At 49.0% G+C, this 23,654-nt stretch overlaps 1 protein-coding gene across 2 annotated transcripts; it reads left to right on the top strand.

The window, feature by feature from the left end:
* The first annotated feature begins 2,786 nt into the window (after nucleotides 1-2,786).
* On the top strand, nucleotides 2,787-22,629 carry BTF3L4 (basic transcription factor 3 like 4). Of its 2 annotated transcripts, none has more exons than XM_044002954.1 (6): nucleotides 2,787-2,918; nucleotides 11,152-11,218; nucleotides 14,377-14,490; nucleotides 18,357-18,558; nucleotides 19,202-19,261; nucleotides 19,932-22,629. In XM_044002954.1, exons 2-6 carry the CDS (start codon nucleotides 11,165-11,167, stop codon nucleotides 19,976-19,978), a joined length of 477 nt encoding a protein of 158 aa, XP_043858889.1. In that variant the 5' UTR covers nucleotides 2,787-2,918; nucleotides 11,152-11,164; the 3' UTR covers nucleotides 19,979-22,629. The 2 variants fall into 2 exon arrangements, with proteins under 2 accessions (XP_043858889.1, XP_043858888.1); XM_044002953.1 differs by having other exon boundaries at nucleotides 2,806-2,959.
* Nucleotides 22,630-23,654: the final 1,025 nt, after the last annotated feature.

Raw genomic sequence — 23,654 nt, 5'->3', positions numbered from 1 at the left:
GTTTGGGGCAATCCTTCCCGCAGTAGGAATAAGTCTTCTCCCTGGGCTGTGGGTGTGAAGATCTTCATTTCCTTTTGTCTTCCAGGCATCCCAACCTAAATCAGAGTCCTTATTCCACTGTTCCGCCAATACTAGCCTCCCCACAAACCTCCACACGCACACATATATGCATCAACTCGGACATCTACAATCAGCCGGAGGATGGACAATAATACTTAAAACAGCTCCCATTCCCATGTTTACAAAGCACCTTTCCTGACAACAAGCCTAAGAGTTAGGAAGTGCATGAGAAGCATCCTGGGTTGTGGAAAGCCCAACTGGTCTTGGAGGTCTGGGTTCCTATCCCAGCTAGGCTACTGCCTAGCTGTGCCTCCTTGGGTAAGTCACTTTTCCTACTTTCTCTGAGTCTTGGTTTCCTCTTCTATAAAATAGATATTTGTTGAACTGAATTAACCTGTTGTATTTAGGAGTTTGGGGAATTGAACAGGGCCATTTGGGTGACTTGTTAGAAATGAGCAGGTGATCGGATTCTCCAGTCTCTTTTCCCCATGCTTTGGAAACGTATTCTTTTTTTGTTTTTTTTTTTTTTTGGGGGGGGGAGGTGGGTTGCAAGGCAATGGGGGTTAAGTGACTTGCCCAGAGTCACACAGCTAGCAAGTGTCAAGTGTCTGAGGTCGGACTTGAACTCAGGTCCTCCTGAATCCAGGGCCGGTGCTTTATCCACTGCGCCACCTAGCTGCCCCCTGGAAACGTATTTTAAAAGGATAATTTTGTGAGATCAACAGTCACAACAAAGAAAATGAAAGTCCAGAGTTCTACCCTTTATATTGTTGTTTGTTTGTCCTTCATTCTCCAAGAGGACCATGACATCGGGAGGTGATGTTGTGACTTTCAGTGAATTGGATTTAAGTGAGGGAGGGTTGTGCAAAGTCACCAGCCTCACTCTCCTCCAGAGCCATCTGGGTCTAGTGACAAGATATACATCAGAACAACTGGAGATGGCCGCAGATACTGTGGGAGACCTTGGTCTTTTTGAGCTAAGGTCTTTCCCAGGTCTTACTGTGCCTAAGGCAATGTCCATTCAGTGATTAAGACTAGGCAACAAGAAGCAAAGAATGTCCTCCTTTACCTAGTCAAAACGAATGAAAGAAGGGAAGGAAGGAAGGGAGAGAGAAAGAGAGAGAGAGAGGATTGATGGAAGGAAGGAAGGGATGTCTGGGAGGGGAGGGCCCTCAGGGTTTCTGACCAAAACAGAAGAAGTTGCTATTTACATTTTACCCTTTAGACACAAAGAAACTACACAGCCCCAAGGACCAAGTAGAACTCTTGAGAGGCAGGGTTCTAATGGCTTGGGGTTGTAAAGACAATTCAGCTCTCCAGCTAGTAGAAGAGAATGATCTTAAGGTTGTAGGGTGTCATTTTCCTCATCTGTAAGCTATATACAGGATATATACATGTACATATAGATGCACAAAACACACAAGATAAATAAGAGATAATTAACAGAGAGAAAGCACTAGAATCACGAGGGGTTGGGAAAGGCTTCCAGTAGGTAGAGCTGAGGAAAGAAAGCACTCGTGGGAGACAACCTGAGAAAATGTTCAGAGCTACAAGATGCATTGTCCTAAAGAGGCCACTGCACTGGATGGGGGTAAGATGTAGGAAGACTGTTAAGTGGGTTCTAGGTTTATGAAGGACTTTAGATGTCAAACAGAGCATTTTGTATGGGCACTGGGGAGCCACTGGAGTTTTTTGAGTAGGGAGGTGACATGGTCAGAACTGAGCTTTAGGAGATGTAATCAGGGAAGCAATATCTCCAATGACATTAATGGAAATGGAAAGATTTGTGGGTTTTTTTTTTAATTATGCTGTGTAATTAGAATGACTAAGCTGGTCCCTGAGCCAGGTAAGAGGGGCAATAGATAAAGAGTGCCAGTCTGGAGTCAAGAAGACTCACCTTCCTGAGTTCAAGTCTGACCTCAGACTCTTATTAGCTGTGGCAAGCCACTGGGCAAGTCACTTCACCCTGTTTGCCTTAGTTTCCTCATCCGTAAAAGGAACTGGAGAAGGAAAAAGCAAACCACTCTAGTATCTTTGCCAAGAAAATCCCGAGTCGGGTCACGATTGAAAACGACGGAACAACAAAAAGCTTGTCTCTAAGCAGTTAGAAAAAAATGTGCCCCCGTCCTTTTCTGCCGAGGCGTGGGACAATTGGCATGGACCATTACGTATGTTCTACGGCTCTCGTTAATGCGTGTTGCATGATTTGTTTCCCCAGAGTGTAAACTCCTTGAGGGCACTCTTTCTGCACCAGCTCTTGGCACGGTGCCTGGATATAGCGGGCACCTAATTAGGCGTTTAATAAAGGATTGCTTGAGTTGTAAAGCTGGGACCTGAGTTATTGAAGCAGGTGCTTAATAAATGTTCTTGAATTTATTTAAAGGTCGTCTAAAACTAACTATTGCTTTTAAACCGCCCCACCTCCTCTGGATTGCACAACTACAAGCGAAATCCGTAACCCGCCATTTCCCCACGCACGGGTCGGGGAGCTGCTCCCCAGTCCCGTGACAATGCCCCAGGAAGCTCCAGGGTGCCAAACAAAAAGTCGAGCGCTGCCCGCTCCCAGACGCCCTAGCGAGGTACACAATGTATTCCGCCGGGGACTACATGTCCCAGCGTGCACGGCGCGCCTCGGAACCCGCCGCCTCACGATTGGATGCGAGGGCTCGGCCGCCCCCCTCTAGCGGATGCGTACGGCGATTGGCTGCTGGAGGGGGTGGGGGGGTCAAGAGGTGGGGCGGGAGGCGTCACGTGTCCGCGCTCCCGCGGCCGCCGCCTCCTTTCTCTGCCTCCGCCGTGACCGCCATCTTGCTGCCGCCGCGTGTTGCCGTCGGAGGAAGCTCCCGCCTCGGCTCCAGGTAAAGCGACCGCTGCTGGAGCCTCGGTCCCGGCGCCCCCGGTGAGCGAACCCCGGAGAGCGCGGCGGCCCAGGTTGCCCAGGCGGGGCGGGGGTGGGCCCGGGCCCTGTCCCGGATCCCGGCCGTTAGGGGGAGGGGGAGACTGAGGCAGGCCCTCCTCGGGTCCTCTCTGAGCCTCGGGCTCCTTCTCTGTCAAAGGAGGCCTGGGTTTCCGCCGACTCGGAGGGCTGGGATTGGGGGGGGGGGGCTCCTGGGCCTCAGTTTCCTTCTCTGTCAGATGAGGGCCTAAGACTCGGTGGGCTCCGAGGTCCCGGCCAGTTTACTTCTGTCAAAGGAGGGGCGGGACTCCCTCGTCCTCAGTTTCTTCTTCCCTGGAACTCAGTTTGCTCCCCTGTCACATGGGAGCCTGGGAGCCCGGGGCCCTTGTGGATCCTCCCAGTCTCAGAGCGAGAGCCCTGTGGTCTTTTCCTGGACCTCAGTTTCCTCGCCCGTAAAGTGAGGGGCTTGGCCTCAGTGTCCTCATTTCCCCCAGGCCGCCTCAGTTTCCTTTCCTGGAAAGTTAAGGAGGTGACCTCTCCGGACTCTCCCAGCTCCAGAGCAAAGGATTTCTGCCCGGCCTCCGTTTCCCCGTCTGTAACGGGAAGGGGCCCTCCTAGGCTCCTCGGGACCCCCGGGGCTCCCCGCCCGGTCCTGGGCTGCTTTGAGCCCATGGTGCCCCCTTGATGAGTGGCTGGGGAGGGCCCATTGGTGATTCGTCCCAAGGTCGCCTGGTGTGGGGGTGGCAAAGCGGGGCTGTGCCAACCTCCTCATCCGGAAAAGGGGCAGGGTGCCCCTCACTGCCCCCCTGGGAGGCAAGCAGTAGCGGGGGGTGGGGGGGCAGCCTCGGGGGCCAGGGTCTCCCTGCGACGTCGGTCCTGGCCCCGGAAACGGGTTTCCTGATAGCAGCCATTGGGCAGATCCGGGTCCAGAACTGGGGGAGAGAAAGTTAACAGTTGGTTGTGCAGGGTGAGAGGCAGAGCCCACGCTGAAGGTCAGCTTGGCAAACGCTTGGGAAGAACAAAAGTGACCAGGGCAGGTCTTAGCAGGGTGGCCTAATGGGTCATCCTCCAGGGGTCAAGTCCCATCCCTTCTCAGGGCTCTGGGCATCTCTGGGGCCGGCAGGTGCAGGCAAGCGGCTGCCCTGCCCTGGGAGAAAACTTCACCCTGGAGTGACCTGTTCCGATGAAAACACGGGTCCAGCCCCTGTCTCAGGCAGCACCAGTGGCCGCAGGGCTCAGGGTTAAAAACCGCTCCCGAGTCTGTCGTTGAGGTTTGCAGTAAGGCGTGCAAGGACGACCATCACCTGCCAGGCCTGGAGGGGACCAGCCGAGCACCCATCTCCAGGAGGGGCAGAGTCAAGGCTCTGAACCCTGGGCTTTGTCTCCAGGTTAAGTCCACTTTCCTCTAAGACCCATCGCCTCCCACCTGGGGAGTAGAGGGAGGAGCATTTGGGAGAGTCTCCAGAGCTAAGGGGACCTTTGAGATAATCTAGGGTCCCCTCTCACTCTATAGGGGAGGAGTCAAGCCCAGACAGGGTGAGTGTGGGCTCTCAGACCCCAGGTGGTGATGTGTGGGTCAGGAGTGTGGCCGGCCCCTGGCTCTCAATCCAGACCCACTGAAATACCCACTGCACCACCCTGCCCTGCCTGTGTTCTTTGTGATGGACTCTAAGCAGCTTCCCTGGAGCCCTTGCAGGGCCTCAAATTACTGGGCATTTCCTGACTGAGGGGATTCTGGATTGGACCACATGGCTGGCTAGGTGGCACAGTGAATAAAGCACTGGTCCTGGAGTCAGGATGACCCGAGTTCAAATGTGACCTCAGACGCTTAGCTGTGTGATACTGGGCAAGTCACTTAACCCCGATTGCCTTAAACATCCAGGGCTGATATCTATCTTGCCACTGGCCCCAGATGGCTCTGGAGGAGAGAGTGAAGGTGGTAACTTTGCACAGCTCTCCCTCACTTAAATCCAATTCAGTGCAAGGCATGACATCACCCTGATGTTATGGCTCTCTTTGAAAAAGGAAGGACAAACTACAGCAGCATGACCTCTGCAGGGATGGGGCGGTGAGAAGCCTGGGTACTCCCGGCCTTGGTCCTTGAAGGGCTGGTGTGGCTGCCCCTGACTTGGCAGTGATCTTGGAGAACTCACTCGTGGCCCATCCTCTCTTCAGTGGGCTCCCCCTCATCTGACCCCTCATCACTGTTAGAGGGGAGACTGCACACGCCTGAGGTGTTAGTTTTCTGGGTGGCTGGGAGGTCCTTATTCTCACTCTGACATTCTGAGCCTAGACTCCCACCCTCCAAGCCTCCAAGCTCCGGAGCCCCACCTTCCTGCCCTGTTCTTGGGGCTCCCTCCCTTGCTGGGGGTCCAGGAGACATCTTTGCTCACCTCCCATTGGTTCCTCTTTGATGCTTCCTTGTTGAAGGTGGAAAAGGTCTGTGTTGGTGGTAGTTTTTGTTTTGCACAAACCAGGACTCCACCTTTACTTAACCCCTCTTCATTTTGTGGGTATCTTGTGTACCAAGACCAGCCTGCATTTCTGTCACCATGCACCCTCTCTGAAGCCCACCTTCCTGCAGACAGTCTGGTAAGGTAGCAAAGGCAAACATTATTGCCCTTTTTTAGATGAAGAAACTGAGGCCCATCCCCCAGAATCCATCTACCTCCCACGTGGTGGAGGCAGACCACCAGGAAGTGACAGCTTCTGATTGGAAGGACAGCAGGTGTTCCTTCCACGGCAGCCAGGCCCTTTGTCCCATCAGACAGCCAGCAGTGCCAGGCCCAGCTCACTTTATTTAGCACCTTGGGCCAGGTATTACAGATGCTGTGCCCCCTCCATCTCTGTAGAGGAATTTGTCTGTGTAGCAGTGGGTACCTGCTTAACAGCAGCACCATACACGGGGCCTGCTCTCATGGAGCTTGAACTCTGATGAGATGATCAAGCACAGACAAAAGTATGAAGCTGGTTCCAGTAGTTAGGACAGTGAGGAGGGGTGATAGAAAAATCTGCTGAGAGAGATCCCTTGGGGGAGGGGTCCTAATGCTAATACTGAAGCCTCCTCTAGGTGGTGGGGCTTGCCCCTTGGGTGGGCACCAATCAGGACTCCCTTTTTTGTGCCCAGTGAACTGTCATTGGCCAGGGAGGGCTTGAGAGTGAGGTCATTGTGTACAAACATGCCCAACATTTCCTTCTAGGTGTGTTAACGTGGATGTGAGCTCTCTCCTCAGAAGGGTTGTGGTTGTTAAAGGGGTCCCTGGAAATCACCAAGAAGCACATGGTTCAGGAACCCTTCTGCCTCCCACACTTTATGACTCTGTTAATAAAGGTCTCAGCCTCACCTTCCTTATCTGTGAAATGGGGATTATAATAGTGCCCGCCTCACAAAGCCAAATGAGACCACGTGTGTGAATATGTAGCAAAATTTAAAGCAGTATATTCATTCAAGTTATTACCTAGTCCTCCATATTTCATGGGAAAGAAACCAACTATGGGTGTGGAAGTGACTTAGCTAAGGTCACACAGGTTAAGTAGGTTAGGAGCTGGGACTTAAACCTATGATTTCTGGTTGCAAATCTCGTGTCATTTCCACCTTACCAGGCTGTGGTTGTGAAGTGTTGTGAGATCTAGTCTTGAAAGCTTAAAAGCAAATGTAAATTAGCCTTAATTATGGTTCCTCCCTTCCAAGTGACTGTTAAACAATTGCATTTTAGGCATTTAGGTAAAAGACAATATAATCTTGTACACTTAAAAAACATTTTTAAATTCAGTAGAAATATTCATTTAATAAATATTTTCCTAAATTCCTGGCTTATTCCCACCATCCACCTCCACCACTCCTCCTCACATTCTGCTGAATGGAGATGAGGCAGATCACCCACAGGGCCCGATGGGGCTGCTCTGACAACAGCACATCTCTGTCTTCCTCTTTTGCCCTGACTGCGGGGGGGCCCCCCCCCATTCCTGAAACGCTGCCAGCTTCCCTGGCCCACCAATGGCTTTCCTTTCCAGGTTAATTTCCATTTATCTGTACTTCATGGCTCTAGATATTTATGTTTCCTTCCCTGTTATTATGGGCATTCCTTGAGTTCCAGGACTATTTTTTTGTTTTTGTTTTTTGGTGTCAAGTGTCCGAGGCTGAATTTGAACTCAGGTCCTCCTGAATCCAGGACCGGTGCTTTATCCATTGCACCACCTACCTGCCCCATAGGGACTGTTTTTGCTTTTTTCTTTGTGTCCCCAGCAGTCAAAATGGTTCCCAGGACAGAGTAAGTGTTTAATAAATGCTTATTGCCTGACTGTTCTCAAGTGGGTCCTCACTGCAGCAACTCGATCCCTTTACTTCTCCTTTTCTCTTTAGCTGCTACACACAAGAGGCTGTTCCTAACCTCTCTATTCAGACCTCCCATACCACTACCACTTCAGCTAAGGACCTGAAATCACTTTATTGAAAAAAATAGTGCTCATTTGTTGTGAGCTGCTACTTCTCTCTGCATCCCAGAAATCTCCTGACATCATTCTTCATTCTTCACTTCAGGGTTTGTTTGTTTTTCTTTTAAGTAATACTACATTTTTATTTATAGTTTTGAGTTCCCTCCTTCCCTCCCTCCTATCCCCCCTTTCTGAGGTGGTAAGCAATCAGATGTGAGTTATACATGTACAGTTATGTAAAACATTACTATATTAGTCATTTTGTACAAGAAAACTTTAATAAAAGAAAAAGAAAGTGAAGAATAGCATGCTTCATTCAGTCTGTGTTCCATCAATATCAGTTCTTTCTTTGGAGATGGATAGTATGTTTCATCAGTAGTCCTTTGGAGTTGTCTTGGATCATTGTCATAAGTCATTCACAGTTCTTCATCAAACAGCATTGCTGTTTCTGTGCACAACATTCTCTTGGTTCTGTTCACTTCACTATACATCAGTTCATACAGGTCTTTCCAGGCCTTTCGGAAATCGGTCTGCTTGTCATTTCTTATAGCACAATAATATTCCATCACCATCATATACCACAGCTTGTTTAACCATTACCCAGTCGATGGGCATTCCTTTGATTTCCAATTCTTAGCCACCACAAAAAAGAGCTGCTAGAATAGGTTTTTTCCCCTTTTTGGGGATGTCTTTGGGATATAAACCTAGTAGTGGTATTGCTGGATCAAAGGTACGCACAGTTCTATATCCCTTTAGCCATTTCACTTCAGGTATTGGTGAAGAGGTGATGCTTCTCACCCAGGCCTCAGCTGTACCCTTGACTCCATTCCCTCTCCTAGATTGCCCCCATCGTGCCCCTTTTCTCTCTAATATTTAGTCTCTTCCTCTCTCCTGGGGACTTCTTGATGCCTACAAATGAATCCAAGGGACAGCTAGGTGGCACAGTGGATAGAGCACTGGCCCTGAAGTTGGGAGGACCTGAGTTCAAATGTGAACTCAGACACTTACTAGCTGTGACCTTGGGCAAGTCACTTAACCATCCAGTCATCCTGATGTATATGTTGTCACTGGCCCCAGATGGCTCTGGAGGAGAGAGTGAGGTTGGTGACCTTGCACAGCTCTGCCTCACTTAAATCCAATTCACTGCTAGTCGTGACATTGCCTCCTGATGGACAAACAACAATAACATGCATCCAAGTCTCCCCCAGACTTAACATATTGTCATCAGACCCTGTGATCCCCTCCAGTTACTGACCTATGTCTATCTCCCTTTCCTAGCTGGCCTCCTAGAAAAAGCTGTCTAGACTTGTAGCCTCCATTTATCCGGAGTCACTGTTCACCCCACTTCAGTCTGGCTTCTTACTCCATTATTCAAATGAAAGCGCGCTCGCTCGCTCTTTCTCTCTCTCTCTCCCCCTCTCCCTCTCTCCCCAAGGCTATCAGGACCCCTTGGTTACCAGACACTCGGACAGTCTCATCCTCAGCCTTCATGGTTGACAACACTCTTCCACACTGCACAGTTGGCCCCCCTCTCGTTCCCTAGTGCCAAGCACAGCAATGGACACTTGTGTGTAGCTTTATAAATAGTGATGAGATAACTGGGTGCTCTTGGTTTCTTCAGCTCCTTTGCTGGCTTGTCATCCATGTCACCCCCCGACAACTGTGGCTCTGTGCTGGGGACTTGTCTCCTACACCGCCTCTCACCTAGTGACCACATCAGCTCCTCAGGATTTGGTCCATCTCTCTGAACATGCCTCCAAGATCTCATCATCCATCCCTGATCTCCTCTGAGCTCCAGTCCCATATCACCGACTGGGGGTTTCATTGGCATCTCAGCCTCAACTTGTCCAAAACATCTTGGTTTGTTTTTTCCTCTCCAAACCGGCCCCTTTCCTAAATTTCCTCTTCTTCTAGTGGCCCCACCAGGCTCCCAGGCTGACGGGCTCAGTATCCTTCCAGACTCTTTACTCTTCATCACTGTGCATAAGAGGTCACTGCCAGATCTTGTCATTTCTACCTCTCCATATTCTCTCTTCTGTGTACCTCCCCCTCACTCCAACCCTCATCACCTCTCACCTAGACTCTAACACCCTCCTAATTGGTCTAAACTTCAATCCATCCCCCACTCAGCTACACAGATCTGATCGTGCCACTTTTGGAGCTCAGTAAAATCTAACTACTCTGTTTGGCCTTATAACAGACCCATTCTACCCTTTTGACATTCTGTACACTTTATGACACTCAGCCAGCTGGACCTCCTCACTATTCTTCACACAACACACCATCTCCCAAGTCTGTCTCAGTGCCTGGGCACTGGCTGAGCCTCGTGCTTGGAATGCCCACTCTTCCTTTTAGAGTACCTCATTTCCCCCAGTTCGGCTCAGATGCCTCCTCCTAGCCCCTTTCCAGCCTTTGAGTGCCACCCCATCACTTCGTATTTATTTCGTGTGTACCTAGGTATGTATATAAGGATTCCATTTTTGTCTCCATGTTCCCAGGGCTTAGCACAGTGCCTGGTACCCAGTGTTGATTGAATGCAGAACACCGTTGTAGGCAGCAGGGACCCAAAGACAAAGCTAATGCTGGTCTTGGCTGCCCTGTTGAAGGAATGCAGATGATCCAGTCAGTCCAAGATCATGTGAGGAAGGAGAGCCCCAACAACTGGGGGGATTCAGGGGTTCATACCTTTGTGGTGAGGCCAGTGGTTGGCTGATTGGCCGCCTTCTCCTTTTGTGCCTTAAAAGGTTAAAAGACAAAAGGCTGAGACTCACCAGAGAATGACACCCAGCACTTTTGTAGTGACAGTATGTTCCCCCACAGTCTACCAAGAGTGGGGAGATTAGGATCAAGGAAGATAATGAATGGGAAAGTGCTCTGGCCACCAGAAAATAATGACTGTGGAGGAGGCATTGAAGGAACTTTGTGGTGGAGTCCTGAGCCTCTTCCTCTCCTTGACATTCACTTTATCATCTCATCTCAGACAAAGATGGCATTATTTTGTATTCACTTCTTTGAGTGCTTAGAGATCCAGCAATTAATTGCATCTGATCTTGGCCCAAGTGGCTTTTTGTGTTTTTCTGTTTAGATGGACAGTCTGTCTGAAAAGGAGTGGGAAATAGTTTGAGAGCATGGTCTGGTTTGGATATTTTTCTTTATTAAAACATTTTGTAATAAATATCAGCTCTGCTAAAAAAAATCCTTGCTTAAACCCCAACACCCACTGGCTGGGAGCATTTATTTCATCATTATTGAAGCCAAAGAGGGGGAATTATGTTTCTCTGGAGGTGCCTCAGAATTGGTGACTTGCACAGCCATCCTGGGTTTTTAATGTTTCTAGAACTCCCTTTCAGGATTATTTTAATCCATATCCTTTACTGTGTACATGGGCAGGAAGTTAGTGTTGTAGAAGATGTTTCCAAGGTGGCTCCATGCCCTGCTCCTCCCTGTTTCTCCTGGTAGGTGGGCTTTGTGAGTGGCCGAAGCCACAGTTTGTTGCTGAGTGGGCAGTTTTCTGGGCTCGGCCCCTGAAGCTTCTCTGAGCTTCAGGTGACCGTTTCTTGGATGTGAAATCTCATTCTCAATACCGGAGGTGTAGACCTTGCTGAGGCTGGCTCCCTTTGATAGGGTGTGGAGCTGCTAGGCACTGTGCAGGAGACCACTCAGTCCATGCCCATGGTGGGGACCTCAAAGGGGGGGGGGTGCAAGCAGTTTTCCTATTTTCCCAGAGCTCTGAGATTTGAACCCATCTCCTCCTTTTCTAGATCTACCGACAGCATGAATCAAGAGAAATTAGCCAAACTCCAGGCTCAGGTCCGGATAGGAGGCAAGGTAAGTGTGGACTCCAACTCAGTCACGTTCTTTTTTAATTTTATTTTATTATTATTTGGGGGGGGGGAGGCAATGAAGGTTAAGTGACTTGCCCAGGGTCACACAGCTAGTAAGTGTCAAGTGTCTGAGGCCAGATTTGAACTCAGGTCCTCCTGAATCCACGGCCGGTGCTCTATCCACTGTGCCACCTAGCTGCCCCCGTCATGTTCTTTTTTATACCCTGAAGGCTGCAAGGTTGGAAATGATGTCACATGCCAAGAAGCAGTGAGTATGAGGAGGGGCCTCAGAGATCATCTTGCCTGACACCTTCATTTTGCATATAGGAAAACTGAGGTCCAGAGAGTAGAACCCATGTCCTCTAACTCTAAAAGCAGACAATGAAGCAAATGCACTTGAGTCCTGGCCTCATCAGCCAGCCAGCATTCTTCAGTGCTCATCACAGTGGCCTACAAAGAAAGGCAAAAGGCCATTCCCTGTCTTCATGCTCTCCTGCTAGTGGGAGAGACAACAGGCAGACACTGTGTTCATCCAAGAGATGTGGAGGGAGGAGGAAGAGAAACTCCAAGGGATGGTGCCAGCAGCTCCTCAGGGTTGGGGGGGAGGGGGCTCCTGCCAAAGGAAGCTGGGGTTGGGTTTTCAAGACAGCAGGAGTCTGAGGAGAGAGCGCATGGCAGGCCTGGCAGCCTCAGAAATTCAGGTTGTCGGCTTCTCTGTCCCACAGCAAATGGGGGTTTGGAGAAGGGGAAGTCAGCTGGGCAGATTAGAACGGGCACGTGCTACTGGTGCTACAATTAATGACCAAAGCAAGGAAGATCTCAGCAGAGCTAGGGGGAAGAACGTCAGGATGGAAGGCCCGCCCATAGAGTAATTGATGGGCCGCAGTAATCCCAGGTGCTCAAGAAGAGATTAATTAGAATCCCTGCCCTCTCTTTGAGAAGGTAAATATCTGAGAGATTTTTCTGAAAAGGATGGAGAGAAGTGTCCTTTAGGCAGCAGGCATTTATCACATGCCTCCTTTGGGCCAGGCCCTGGTCAGACAGAAGCCCAGAATGAACTTGTGCCTACTCTCTGGGCCTCTGACCTAATGATTGCAGCTGGCCAAGGAAGAGCAAGACCACGGGAGCCTCCCACTCAGGCAACTCAAGCTGCTTCCTCTTGCCCCTAGAATCCCATCTGAACTTTAGAGTTCTTCCCAACTTGGCACCAGCCTCCGTGGACATTACTCCCCCCTGCACCCTGGCATCCAGCCCTGCTGGCCTTCTCTTTGTTCCTCCCCTAGGACACTCTGGGCCTTTGTACTGGTCCCCCCTTCTCTGGGTGTCCTCCTACCTTACCACAGGCCCCTCCCTCTGCATGAAGCCTTTCCCAATCTCCTTCCCCCACCCCCACAAGTGCCTTATACATATTTGTATTTATCCCCTGTGTATTTATGCTGAACATGTTTGTGAGTCGGGATTATTTGACTTTCTGGCCAGGGCCTGGCACATAACAGAGCTGATTGATTCTATCCAAAGCAATTATGTGAAAACATCCCATGCAGTTGGTGGGGGAATAACAAGACCCTCTATAGTTGATTTACACTTGAAGTATTGGGACAACATAGAGATGCTGTGGAAGGGAACCCTTAAACTGGAGAGCTGCTTGTTAAATTTTTGGTGTGACCGTTTATACCTTAGAAATCAGCAGAGACTACAAGTCAAAGCATGGTTTGTTGCATTGTTGGTGAAGTAGACCCCAAAAGGGATGGAGAAAGTGTTCCTCATAATGGCAGTTTGATAACTGAAAAGTATGTTGCTGGATGTTCAACATTTACCAGCATAGCACTTACAGGGAGGCCCTTAAAAGGAAAGGCAGGAAGATAATCAAGCATTTTTATAATGCTTTAGTACTTGCAAGGGGCAGAGTTCAGTGGTGCAGTGGATAGAGGGCCTGGAGGCAGGAAGACTCCCCTCCCCTGGGTCAGATCCAAACTCAGACACTTACTAGCTTTGTGACCCTGGGCAAGTCACTGCCTCAGTTTTCTCATCTGGGAAATGAACTGGAGAAGGAAATAGAAGCCTCCCCCTAACTCTGAGGCCCGTACAACAGGTGTCATCAATTATGTAGCAGTTTTTCTGTGGAGCACCTTATGATGTGAGGTATGTGAGAGGACCTGGCACCTGTAAAGAGAGGTCTCAGCTTATTAACACCCAGAGACCTAAAGATGCCTGCTGGTGCTCAGGCCCCTGTCCTTTTTCTGAACAAGAGCCTCCTCACACCTGTCTCCAACTACCTGCAAGGGAATTCTGCCTTTGGTCTCAAAGCATGGAGAGACTGTGTGTCGGGGAGCTCAGGGCTTTGGCTGCTGTTGATTGGATTTGAGTTACTTTATTGGTGAAGTCGACTGTTGTGGTGGAGCCTGGGAATCCAAACGTGCCCCAGTGGAGACCCACAAATCCATGGTTTTAGCTCAGTCTCTTACGTCAGGAATTGTCTGATGATGATTCCCTTGGTGATGTGACCCAGTAAAATGTAGGCTTCTCAGTGTTTACTCACTCATAGGTACTCCAGCTTATTTTACATTGGCGTTTAACAAGTCTCCATTTTTAATGACTGCACTAATATATGATGGCTTCTAAGGGATATACTAGCCCCCAAATTCTAAAATTCAGTAATTTTTAGGAAAGGTTTTACACATAGCATAAGTATGTAGATACTCATGGAACAGTAATCTAGGGGAAGGTATGTACTTGAAAGAAGTGGGCAGCAATCTAGGAGTTAGTGGCCGGTCTTCAGAGAACGGGTGTGTGGCAATCTGTGCTGTTGGAAGAATCTCGTACCTCAGGGGATCATAAAGGCATTCGAGTAATGACCTTTGAGTCTTCTGGCTTGGGGAACTAGCTTATCTAGTCCAAGATAACAGTGGAGTGGGAGCCGACGCTGCCCCTAATGTTTTCAAGTTACCAAATTACCCATGAGACACAGACACTTTGGAAACAGATGTGGTTCATAACTGAACTCCCCAAAACGGGCCCCTGCTATTTATCATGTGTAGCCTCCTACGCACCTTCACTGACCACGAGAGTCACCAGCTCCTTGGGATTCAGGGAGTCTGACTTTGTGGCCACCAGGCCGTGGCTCTGTTCACTAAGGTTTTTCCCCTTGTGTGGCTCTTTCAGGGCACAGCACGCAGAAAGAAGAAGGTGGTGCACAGAACGGCCACAGCAGACGACAAGAAACTCCAGAGTTCTCTCAAAAAATTGGCTGTGAATAACATTGCTGGTATTGAAGAGGTGAGGTCAGCAGGCTGCAGTGTAAAGGAATTGGAACTGCTGGGAGTGGTTGGGGAGGGGGGGATTTTCCCCTAGAACTCACATTCGGTGTGGTTACATATGGTCACAACAGACTTTTCTGGAGGCTGGCCCCAGCTGTGGATTTGTACTGCAGCCACCATTAGTGAAAATGATACAATGGTAGCTAACTCATGCACTTAATAGAAATGTTAATTTATGGGTAAACACAGCGGGAGAGTTCCCCAAATGACAAATTAGCAGCCTTTTCCTTTCCCTCAAGAAGGTATTTCTAGACCTTCTTGGAGAGAAAAGGCTTCTCGGCTTGACTTGATATAGGGCAGGGTGGAATGAACATGCATGGATGCATGCACACACATGCACCATGAGAGGTTGCCACTCTGAGAATCCTTTTTCATAGACCCCATTGGTCTTGAGTTGACCGACTCTGGCCTTAAACCATACACTTGATTTGCTTCTCTGCACATTTTCTAGTCACCGATGTTCTTGCTGACTTGAAAGCACTTGTCCCCGTGTGGGTCTGCCTTAATTTGCCCATCCTTGCCACAAACTCCCTCCCAGAGATGCCCTCCCAGACTGGAGAAAGCGACCTGCCCTTGGCTTGATGCCGTGCTGCCCCAGCTGCTTCTTGGAGTACCTGAGGAACAACATGGCCACAGAAAAGCTCTCCCTAAACAAGGCCCCCTGGGCCCATCCAGCCTGAAGGTGCTTGTGGGCTGTGCTGTCAGAGGCTACAGCGACTGCCTGCAGAACCCCCATCAGTCAGTCTTGTTCTTTAGTCTGGAATTGGTTCTAACTGGAACCGTGGGAGACTGGCCATTAAGGGGCCAAGCATTTCCAGTGTTACAGAAGCTGGCAAAAGCTTGGGAATAGAAGAAGCCTTGGTTTGTTGTGAAACAGAGAGTGTTGGTGTGTTCTCTGGACTCTGCTCTGTCGCATAGATGGAGAAAGCCCTTGGGATTGTTAGTGGTGGGGATCTCTGAACCTGCTGGGTGGTAGTGGCTGTCCCCTTCTGGACTTCATAATGCTCTGTGTCCCATCTCTCTATCACAGGTATCCTGTGTTCATTTGTGTTTTAACAGTCTCTCTTGTTCTCTCATCCACCTACAAACTATAAGCTTTGTGGGGTGGTGGCCACCTTGGCTTATCTCGTTTGCATTGTCCCCCTAGTACCTAGCACTGCTCTGCACAAAATAAGTTCTGAGCTCTTGTTTGTTGGGTTAAAATCACTGATTTGAAACTTGGAGTATGTTTTCCTACAGAAATAGCATATAAAGAATGGAAATTCCTAGGCCAGCCTAAATTCCAGTTTAGCCCATAATGCCCCCCCCCCCCCAAGTGTCCTCCTTGAAGGCCTCCTGTATGCCTCATGTTGGTATTGGTCTTAGGGACTCCCGCAGAAGATCACAAATTCTGTCTGGTTTTGTACTGGACCCTGGGGCAGAGGAGGGATCTGTTGCCCCAAAGCCAACCTAGCTGAGCTCATCACCAGGTTTGCCTCAGTGGAGGAGTGTTTAGCTGACTCTATCCAAGACCATCTGCTAGCTGTGGAGGGGTTGTGTGATCGTCCTTGTGGGAGGGCTGGCATTTCTGCCTTGAAGAACTTCAGGGGGATTATTGAAGTTAGGAGTGCTTGGCATACTGTGTCGGTAGTGACGTATGCTCTTCTGATGCTGCACCTATTTTCTCCCCATGGAAAAAATTACACATTGCTGCCGTTCAGCTGTGCCAGCACCACCGACTCCCCCTTGAAGCCCCATTCCCACAATGCCTGGTAGGAGCTGCCATGGCCTGGACCAGGGTCTGTAGCAGCAGGGTTGTTAGGCCCTGGCCTGGCCTGGCCTGGGCCCTGATTCAGGGCTTTCCTAAATCTCTGGGGAATGACACCTACATGGGTCACATTCTCCCTCTCTCCAACCCTTCACCACAAATATGGGCATGGGGCAGGGTGAGAAATGGGAGTCAAGGATAATAGCAAGGAGCACCAGAGAAGGAGGTTCTCAAGCATTGAGGCTGGCATCTGTTCGTCACAGATGATGAACTTAGAGAAAGAGAAATCCTGCTCCTGTGCAAAGAGTGGGCACTTGGGATCCTAAAGTGAGGCATTCATGAGAGCAGGGACGGATTCGACATGGCACTCTGGGCATAGTGGGTCTGGTCTCCTCGTTCTAGGACAACAGAAGTAAGGAAAACTCTGGGGACTGTCATGGTGGTGAAGAGAGGAGGGGGCTGGGTGAGAGTCTTCCTCCAGCAGCCAATAGGTGGCTTGGGAACAGCACAAGTCAGCCCTTCTGTCTGAGCCCACTTGTCCATCTGCAGGGATGGGGATCTCCCCAATCGACTCATCAAGTGTAATTCAAGTTCACATGTTTGCCTTTGGGATCAAACAGATTGTTAATTTACGAATGTTCCTTCTGGCTGCTCAGAGTCAGGGAGATGATATATTAGGATGTGGGGAAAGAACATGGGAGAAGCTTAGCCTTGAGATCCTGTTTTGAGGAAGAGGAATTACGCTTGAAACAGAATGTATATCCTCTGAGTCTTTGATGGGGAGTCTAGAAGACTGGATTCGAATCCTGCCCCAGACACTCATAGCTGTGTGACCTTGGGCAAGTCACTTAACTTCTGCTTTAGTCTTCCTATCTGAACTGACAGCATTGGACTTGGTGACCATTAAGGTCCCTTCTAGCTCTAAACTGTTGACTGGTATTATTTTTGCAGATGCCACAAAGCTCAGAGGAAAGGAAACGTCCTGTAGGATTGTAGGCCCTCTCTTGGGCTTAGTTTCTTAACATGTAAAATGAAGGGGTTTGAGGAGATGGCCCTTCTGACTTTGTGGATGGTATCCTATGATCTGAGAGGATTGAAGGGGTCTGACTTGGGCAGTTATGAGAAAGACTTGGTGGTTTTAGTGGACCAAGCTCATCACTGGCTCTGTTGATGAGTTGAACACACAGTTTGTCCACAGTGAAGGACGTGAAAGCATGGCTTGGCTCTGCCCTCCCCTATTCAAACAGTAAACTTTTATTAAGAGCCTACTGTGGGGGCAGCTAGGTGGCGCAGTGGATAAAGCAATGGCCCTGGATTCAGGAGGACCTGAGTTCAAACCCAGCCTCAGACACTTGACACTTACTAGCTGTGTGACCCTGGGCAAGTCACTTAACCCTCATTGCCCTTCTCACCCCCCAAAGAGCCTACTGTGTGCTGATCACTGGCTAGGCACTAGGGGCACAAAGACAAATTAACTAATTGTCTAGACTTCTCTGGATGCACAAATCAGTCCACGGTTGTTTTTTGGGGGGAAAGCAGCAGAAAAGAGAGCCAGGAAAGGCTTCTCGTAGAGCATGGTCCTTGGATGGAGTTTAGTTTGAAGGAAACCAGCTCATGTAAGCAGGCGATGGGGGGAGGTAATAAGGCTAGAGGTGGTGGCTCTGGGTGGTGAGAAGGGGGTGGAGAACAGATAGGGAGGGAGAAGCCACCACATTTGGCAGCTGGTTGGACACGAGAAGTAGGGGTTGGCTATGTGTGGGAGCTTGGGTGCCCTCTGCTGGATTTGTCATGGGGGGAACGCTAATGAGTTCTGTTGGCGATGCCCACTGGACAGTGGGTGAAACATCCATGCAGAAACAGGGCCAGGACTGGTGGGGCACCCATCACCTCCTTGCTCTGGTTTGACGTTCACAGGCTTTCTCCTCTGTGTGGGGGTTCATTTCTAAGAACACATCCCCCTGAAGTATGAAAAGAGTTGCCACTTTAGGAGCCTGCGGCCCATGTGCTCTTGGGATAAATTACTTCAGAAAAGGTGGGAAGACACTTGTGAACCTTCTGGGTATCTTGTGTTCAAACAGGTGAACATGATTAAAGATGATGGGACAGTTATTCATTTCAACAACCCCAAAGTCCAGGCTTCCCTCTCCGCCAACACCTTTGCCATCACTGGCCATGCAGAAGCAAAGCCAATCACAGAAATGCTTCCTGGAATCTTAAGCCAGCTCGGGGCCGACAGCTTAACGAGTCTTAGGAAGTTAGCCGAGCAGTTCCCTCGGCAAGGTAAGTGTTGGAATGTGGATCTTCCTCCCCTCAACCAGCACTGCCATGGATGTGCATGCCCCCAGCTGCCAGTTAAAGTGGCTTTACTTTGTGCCTTTATGGTACACAACCCTTAGGCTTTGTTGATGATGAAAGCACGCAGAGAGCAGATGGGCTTTACGGAGGGAGGAGGGGGATCTTGGCCTGTTCCGGCCCTCTCTGTAGGTAATGCTGACCCACAGAGCTTTTCCTCCCTGCCTTGTGGTGACACAGACTTGTTGATTGTGCTGTGACAGGAAGCACTCGTCCTCTGTCCTCTGGTTACATTTTGGGTGTAAACTTCAAACTTGGCTCTGCCCTAATGCCGTCACTGACCTAGAGCTGGAAGCAACTCTTGGGTTCATCTTGTCCAACTCCCTTATTTGACAGATGAGGAAACAGAGACGGTATTTGAACTGATCTGTGTTTGATGTGCAGTGAAAGCTCTTAATGTTGTCAAGCCCCAAATCTGCAGGAATTGCAGTCGACACCATTTCCTTTTCCTATTAAGATTCCTGTAAATTTTCAGATTCGTTTAGACAAAGAGGGGACTGTGGAAGAGAGTTTGGGGGCGTTTTTAAACACTTACACTCAGTGGCTTCATTGTTTTTAAAATTCTTTTCAGTGCTGGATAGCAAAGCACCCAAGCCTGAAGACATCGACGAAGAGGATGACGATGTGCCAGGTGGGTCTAAAGACTGTTCCCTTTTCTTTGGCTTTGGCATTTGTTCCTTCAGCTTTGTTGGTGTGTTTGAGTCATGACGGCTGGGGTGGGGGCGGGGGAGGTTGCTGCTTGGCCCTCAGAACTGTGTTTCCCCCCGGGGCCAGCTCAGGAGTGGCTGGATTGGTTGTCCATCTTCAAGGGCCTAACACATGAAGGTTGGGGCCATCTACCCACTGATAAGATTACTTTCCAGCCCCACTAATTCATGAAGGCTGTGGAGGGTATTTCATTTTGTCCACAGGAAGAGTATCCATCCACACCAATAATACCTCAGCTGCTGAGCCTTAAGAGGAAAAATGACGTTTTCTTTGATGTCTTGTCCTAGAAAACTTCATTCAAACAGACATCCAGACACAAAGCCCCAAATTCCACAGACAGAACCCAAGCCAGAGATGGCCTTTGGAAGTTGTGCTGGCTGCCTGTATTGGCATTCTTGCAGGGCTTTACAGCTCCTGTAGAAAAGGGGAGAGTTGCATGTCTGGTGTCTGGGTCCCATCTTCTCTGCCCACCTCCCACAGTAGGGTTAGGCTCCGGCAGGGAGGCCCAGCTGTGAAGCCTGGCCTAATGTGGCACAGGAGGAGGAGGAGAAACCTTGGGCAGTTGATGATTCATTTCCTCTGCTTTTCTTCAGATCTCGTAGAAAATTTTGACGAAGCGTCAAAGAACGAAGCCAACTAGAGTCGGATGATTCTTGGTGGCTGGCATGGACTAGGTTGGAGAAAGGAGCGGGCAGCTCCACAGCTGTGTGGCGGCCAAGAACATCGCCTGTTAATAGTTCAGTAATATAAATATTTTGTATATTAATAATGCTGTTTGTTCAGCATTTTTCTGTCAGTTGATTTTGCATTTTGCACTTCTCCCGGGATCTACTCTTTTGGTCAAAATCCGAAGTATTGGTGCAGCTTTGAGGGTTTTTGTGTGCGCGCGTTGTGTGTGGGTGTGCGAGTGTGTGGGTGTGTGTGTACAGTGGAGAGCAAATTGGATAACAGTTCTATTGATCCTCCCCCTGCCCCCAGTAGAAAATAAAACAAATCTTTAAGTCTCTTCCTTTTTATCATTGCCCCCAAAGTGCACAGAAATGGTGAAAAGTGAGTGTCTTGTCTAGACTTCAAGAACTCAAGACATCAGAACGTACAAGACTGGGTTTCAATTTGCTGTGTTAATTATTGTATTCACAAAGACTTTTCTGTGTTTCAAATGTCTTCTCTGAGAGCTGGGGGATGGGCTTCCTGCTAGAGCACAGGCTGGGGGAGGACACCTTTGGTCTTGCTGCCTTTGATGCCACCTTCAGACCTAGAAGGGTTTCTCTTTCCCTTTTCTTCCTAGATGTTCCCTTGCCCCCTTTCGTCTTAAAATGGTTTGCTCAGCCTTTGTTAGTGCTCCTCATCACCTCTCATCTAGACCAAGAAGGACGTTCTCCATGTAGGCTTGTGTGAGCAGCTAGACCCCTCTCCTTGTAAAGTGTTGTTTCTCTTGATCTGGGGAACAGCAGGCCCGCTTTTGACCTTCCGTTTGCCATGGGTTGTGGCAGTCAGTGGATTTAAATCCAGGGGAGCTGGAATGGTTGGCATGCCTCCGCCAAAGAACTGGACATCCCAGCAGTCCTCACTGTTCCAAAGGAAGGACATAGAAGCTCTCTTTCTAGCAAGTTTGGAACTGGCCATCATCTGGCGAATTGGAAGCACATGAGGCCCAGAGCTTCTCCTGTATCCACTGGGATATGTGGGATGGTGAAGCTGGCTCTGAAAGCGTTTCTTTGACCTGCTTCTCTGCCTTTGGCCTTGGAACCTACCTCTGGTTGGATGTCCCTGTTGCCATAGCTCATGGTGTGTGCGTAGTAGAGTAGGGCAGTGTATAGGCAGGCTCACTGGCCCCAGGCAGCATGCCTGCACCTACTCCTTCACCAAAATTCCCCTCAAGGCCTTGAAGGAAAGCCTTGCAGCGTGACCAATCTGACCTTCGTTGGAGCGGGTGTTGAGGGGGAGACTGATATTCTGCAAGGGCCTCTGACCATCATCCAGACTAGCCATGTCTTCCCTTCCTGGCATAAAGGCTCTGAACTTGCATAGTTTTGGAGACCATGAATACACCGGAGGTCTGAAGGCGATGCCAGCAGAGAGAGCAAGCAAGAGAGTTCTTGTCATTTGTCGTCCAAACTCCTCCATGGATTTTATAGACTTGTTCATTTTCCTGTTATGTTTTATATAATATATGGACTTAACTATAAAATAAAATAACCGTACAAAAGAAGGGCCTCCCTCTTGTGCGTCTGTGGTGTTGGCTTCTGGGATCCCGCCTGCATCTGCCCACCTCCTCCTCCTTCCTTTTTTCCCTTAGTCCTTGTCATCATCACAAGCTGTTTCTGTGGAGTTTTATGGTTTGCTAAGGGCTTGACAGATAGGACCTCATTTTATCCCCCACAATCTTGGGAGGAAGATGCCTTTATTATACCCATTTTATAGATGAACCTGAGGCAGACAGAGGTGAAGTGACTTGCCATAGGTCACAGCCAACAAAGGCTCTAAGGCTGGATTTGAACTCGGATCCTCCTGACTCTAGGCCCAGCCCTCTGGCCACTATGGCACCTAGCTCTCTAAAAAAATAGCATGCAAATGGCCCCTGGAAGTTTGAAAAGCCCTTTACAGATATATTCTCTCACTTCAGGCCTGCTCCCCAACTCATTTAAGGGCTGTTACCATTTTCTTTTATTTCCCACTGATGCTGTAAGGGATGTGGTGCTAAACTTTACTCTGCTGCCCTGAGGAGTGAGAGGCTAAGCTAGCAGCCCTTTCATGGAAGGACACATCTTGTGGGTTGGTACCTGGGTAGTAGTGGGAGTGACCATGTGGAAAACTGTCCCAGTTCCTGGTTACTAAGCAAGTTGGTGCAGGTTTCCCGATTGGAAGCCTCATTCATTTCTCTTGTTTGGTCCTGAATAGCTATTGTGACCCTTGGCATTTATTGATCTGTGTTTGTTCATCCTTAAACAAGGGGGTGGGATCTCCCCTAACATTCACATGATCTTTTTTTCTCCTGTAAGTTACAGTTTTAGAAAACTACTGACTACCTTGTTTTGTTGCTGAATAACTAGAACTTATACGTGCCCATTAAACTGGTTTTTACCTGAAGAACTCCACAAGTTTTGATGGGAATTTCCAATCCATCAGCTGTCTTTCTTTTTTAAAAATATTTCACTAACCCTAGATTGTTTGCACCTGAGGTGTGGCGTCTTTCCCTGCCATTAAGCAGGGCGACCCACATTTGAGGTTTAGATTTGGGAATTCTAAAACCTTTGGGGAAATCACGATGTGGTTAGATATTGATTTAAATGTCATTACTCTAAGTTTTTACCTTCTGCCCAGAGTTCTTATCTCTCTCTGAAGCACCAATTACCAAGATAAGTGGTTAAGTTGAACTCTAAATGCCACCTAAATGATAAAAAAGGAAGGTTGAGTTGAAATGTTGCTGACTTGCTAGAAACTCCATGGTGAGAAGTGGAAACCAGCTCCTGTCCAAAGATCCTGGACACTGGGTCAGCTTCACAGGGGAGACCTAGAGGGCCCCCCAAGGCATAGGTAATGTAAATAAAACCCTACCCACTGGAAGCTTTCACTTTCTCGGGAGACATATATAAGTAATTAGCACTTACATATAACTTCAAGGTTTGCAGAGCTCTTTTCATGTATTATCTCCCTTAATCCAACCACTCTGGGAGGTGGATGGATCCAATTATTATCCCCATGTTACAGATGAGAAAACTGACAGGGACAGAGGTAAGAGTGATTTGTCCAAGTGTCTGAGGCAAGATTTTAACTCAGGTCTTGCTCCTAAGTCCAGACCTTTATGCACTCTTCAACCCACCCACCATAATCAAGAAAATAAAACCAGTTAAATACAAGGGATTTGGGGAGGGGGGGGGGCACCAGCATCTGGGAATGTGAGGGTAAAGCTTCCTGTAGGAAAGGATGCTTGAGCTATGTCATAGAGGAAGAGGAATTTTATGAGGCAGAGGTAGAGGGAGTTCCTGTTAGGTATAAGGGACAACCCTTAGAGATAGGGTTTTACAGAAAGAAGAACTGTTGAAAGGAAAGGTTTTGGCTATATCACGGAGTGCAGGTGGGATTGTAGTGTCCAGTGAAGTTGTAGAGACTGGGTCAAGGTTGCAAAGGGCTTTACAAATAAAACAGAAGGGGCAGCTAGGTGGCACAGTGGATAAAGCACCTGTCCTGGATTCAGGAGGACCCAAGTTCAAATCGGGGCCTCAGACACTCAACACTTGCTGTGCGACCCTGGACAAGTCACTTAACCCTCATTGCCCTACCCAAAAAAGAAATCAAATAGAAGAGTTTATAGT

This window comes from Dromiciops gliroides, chromosome 4 (genome assembly GCF_019393635.1).
Source record: "Dromiciops gliroides isolate mDroGli1 chromosome 4, mDroGli1.pri, whole genome shotgun sequence".
NCBI classification, from domain to species: domain Eukaryota; kingdom Metazoa; phylum Chordata; class Mammalia; order Microbiotheria; family Microbiotheriidae; genus Dromiciops; species Dromiciops gliroides.
The sequence above is the reverse complement of the archived record's forward strand: the minus strand, read 5'-3'. Positions and strand labels throughout refer to the sequence as shown.

Bases quoted from the DNA above. Each gene is read 5' to 3' on its own strand.
- BTF3L4 (XM_044002954.1), top strand. From the start codon at position 11,165: ATGAATCAAGAGAAATTAGCCAAACTCCAGGCTCAGGTCCGGATAGGA. The intron at 11,219-14,376 runs GTAAGTGTGGAC...TGGCTCTTTCAG, and splicing joins AGGTCCGGATAGGAGGCAAG to GGCACAGCACGCAGAAAGAA. The intron at 18,559-19,201 runs GTAAGTGTTGGA...AATTCTTTTCAG, and splicing joins CGAGCAGTTCCCTCGGCAAG to TGCTGGATAGCAAAGCACCC.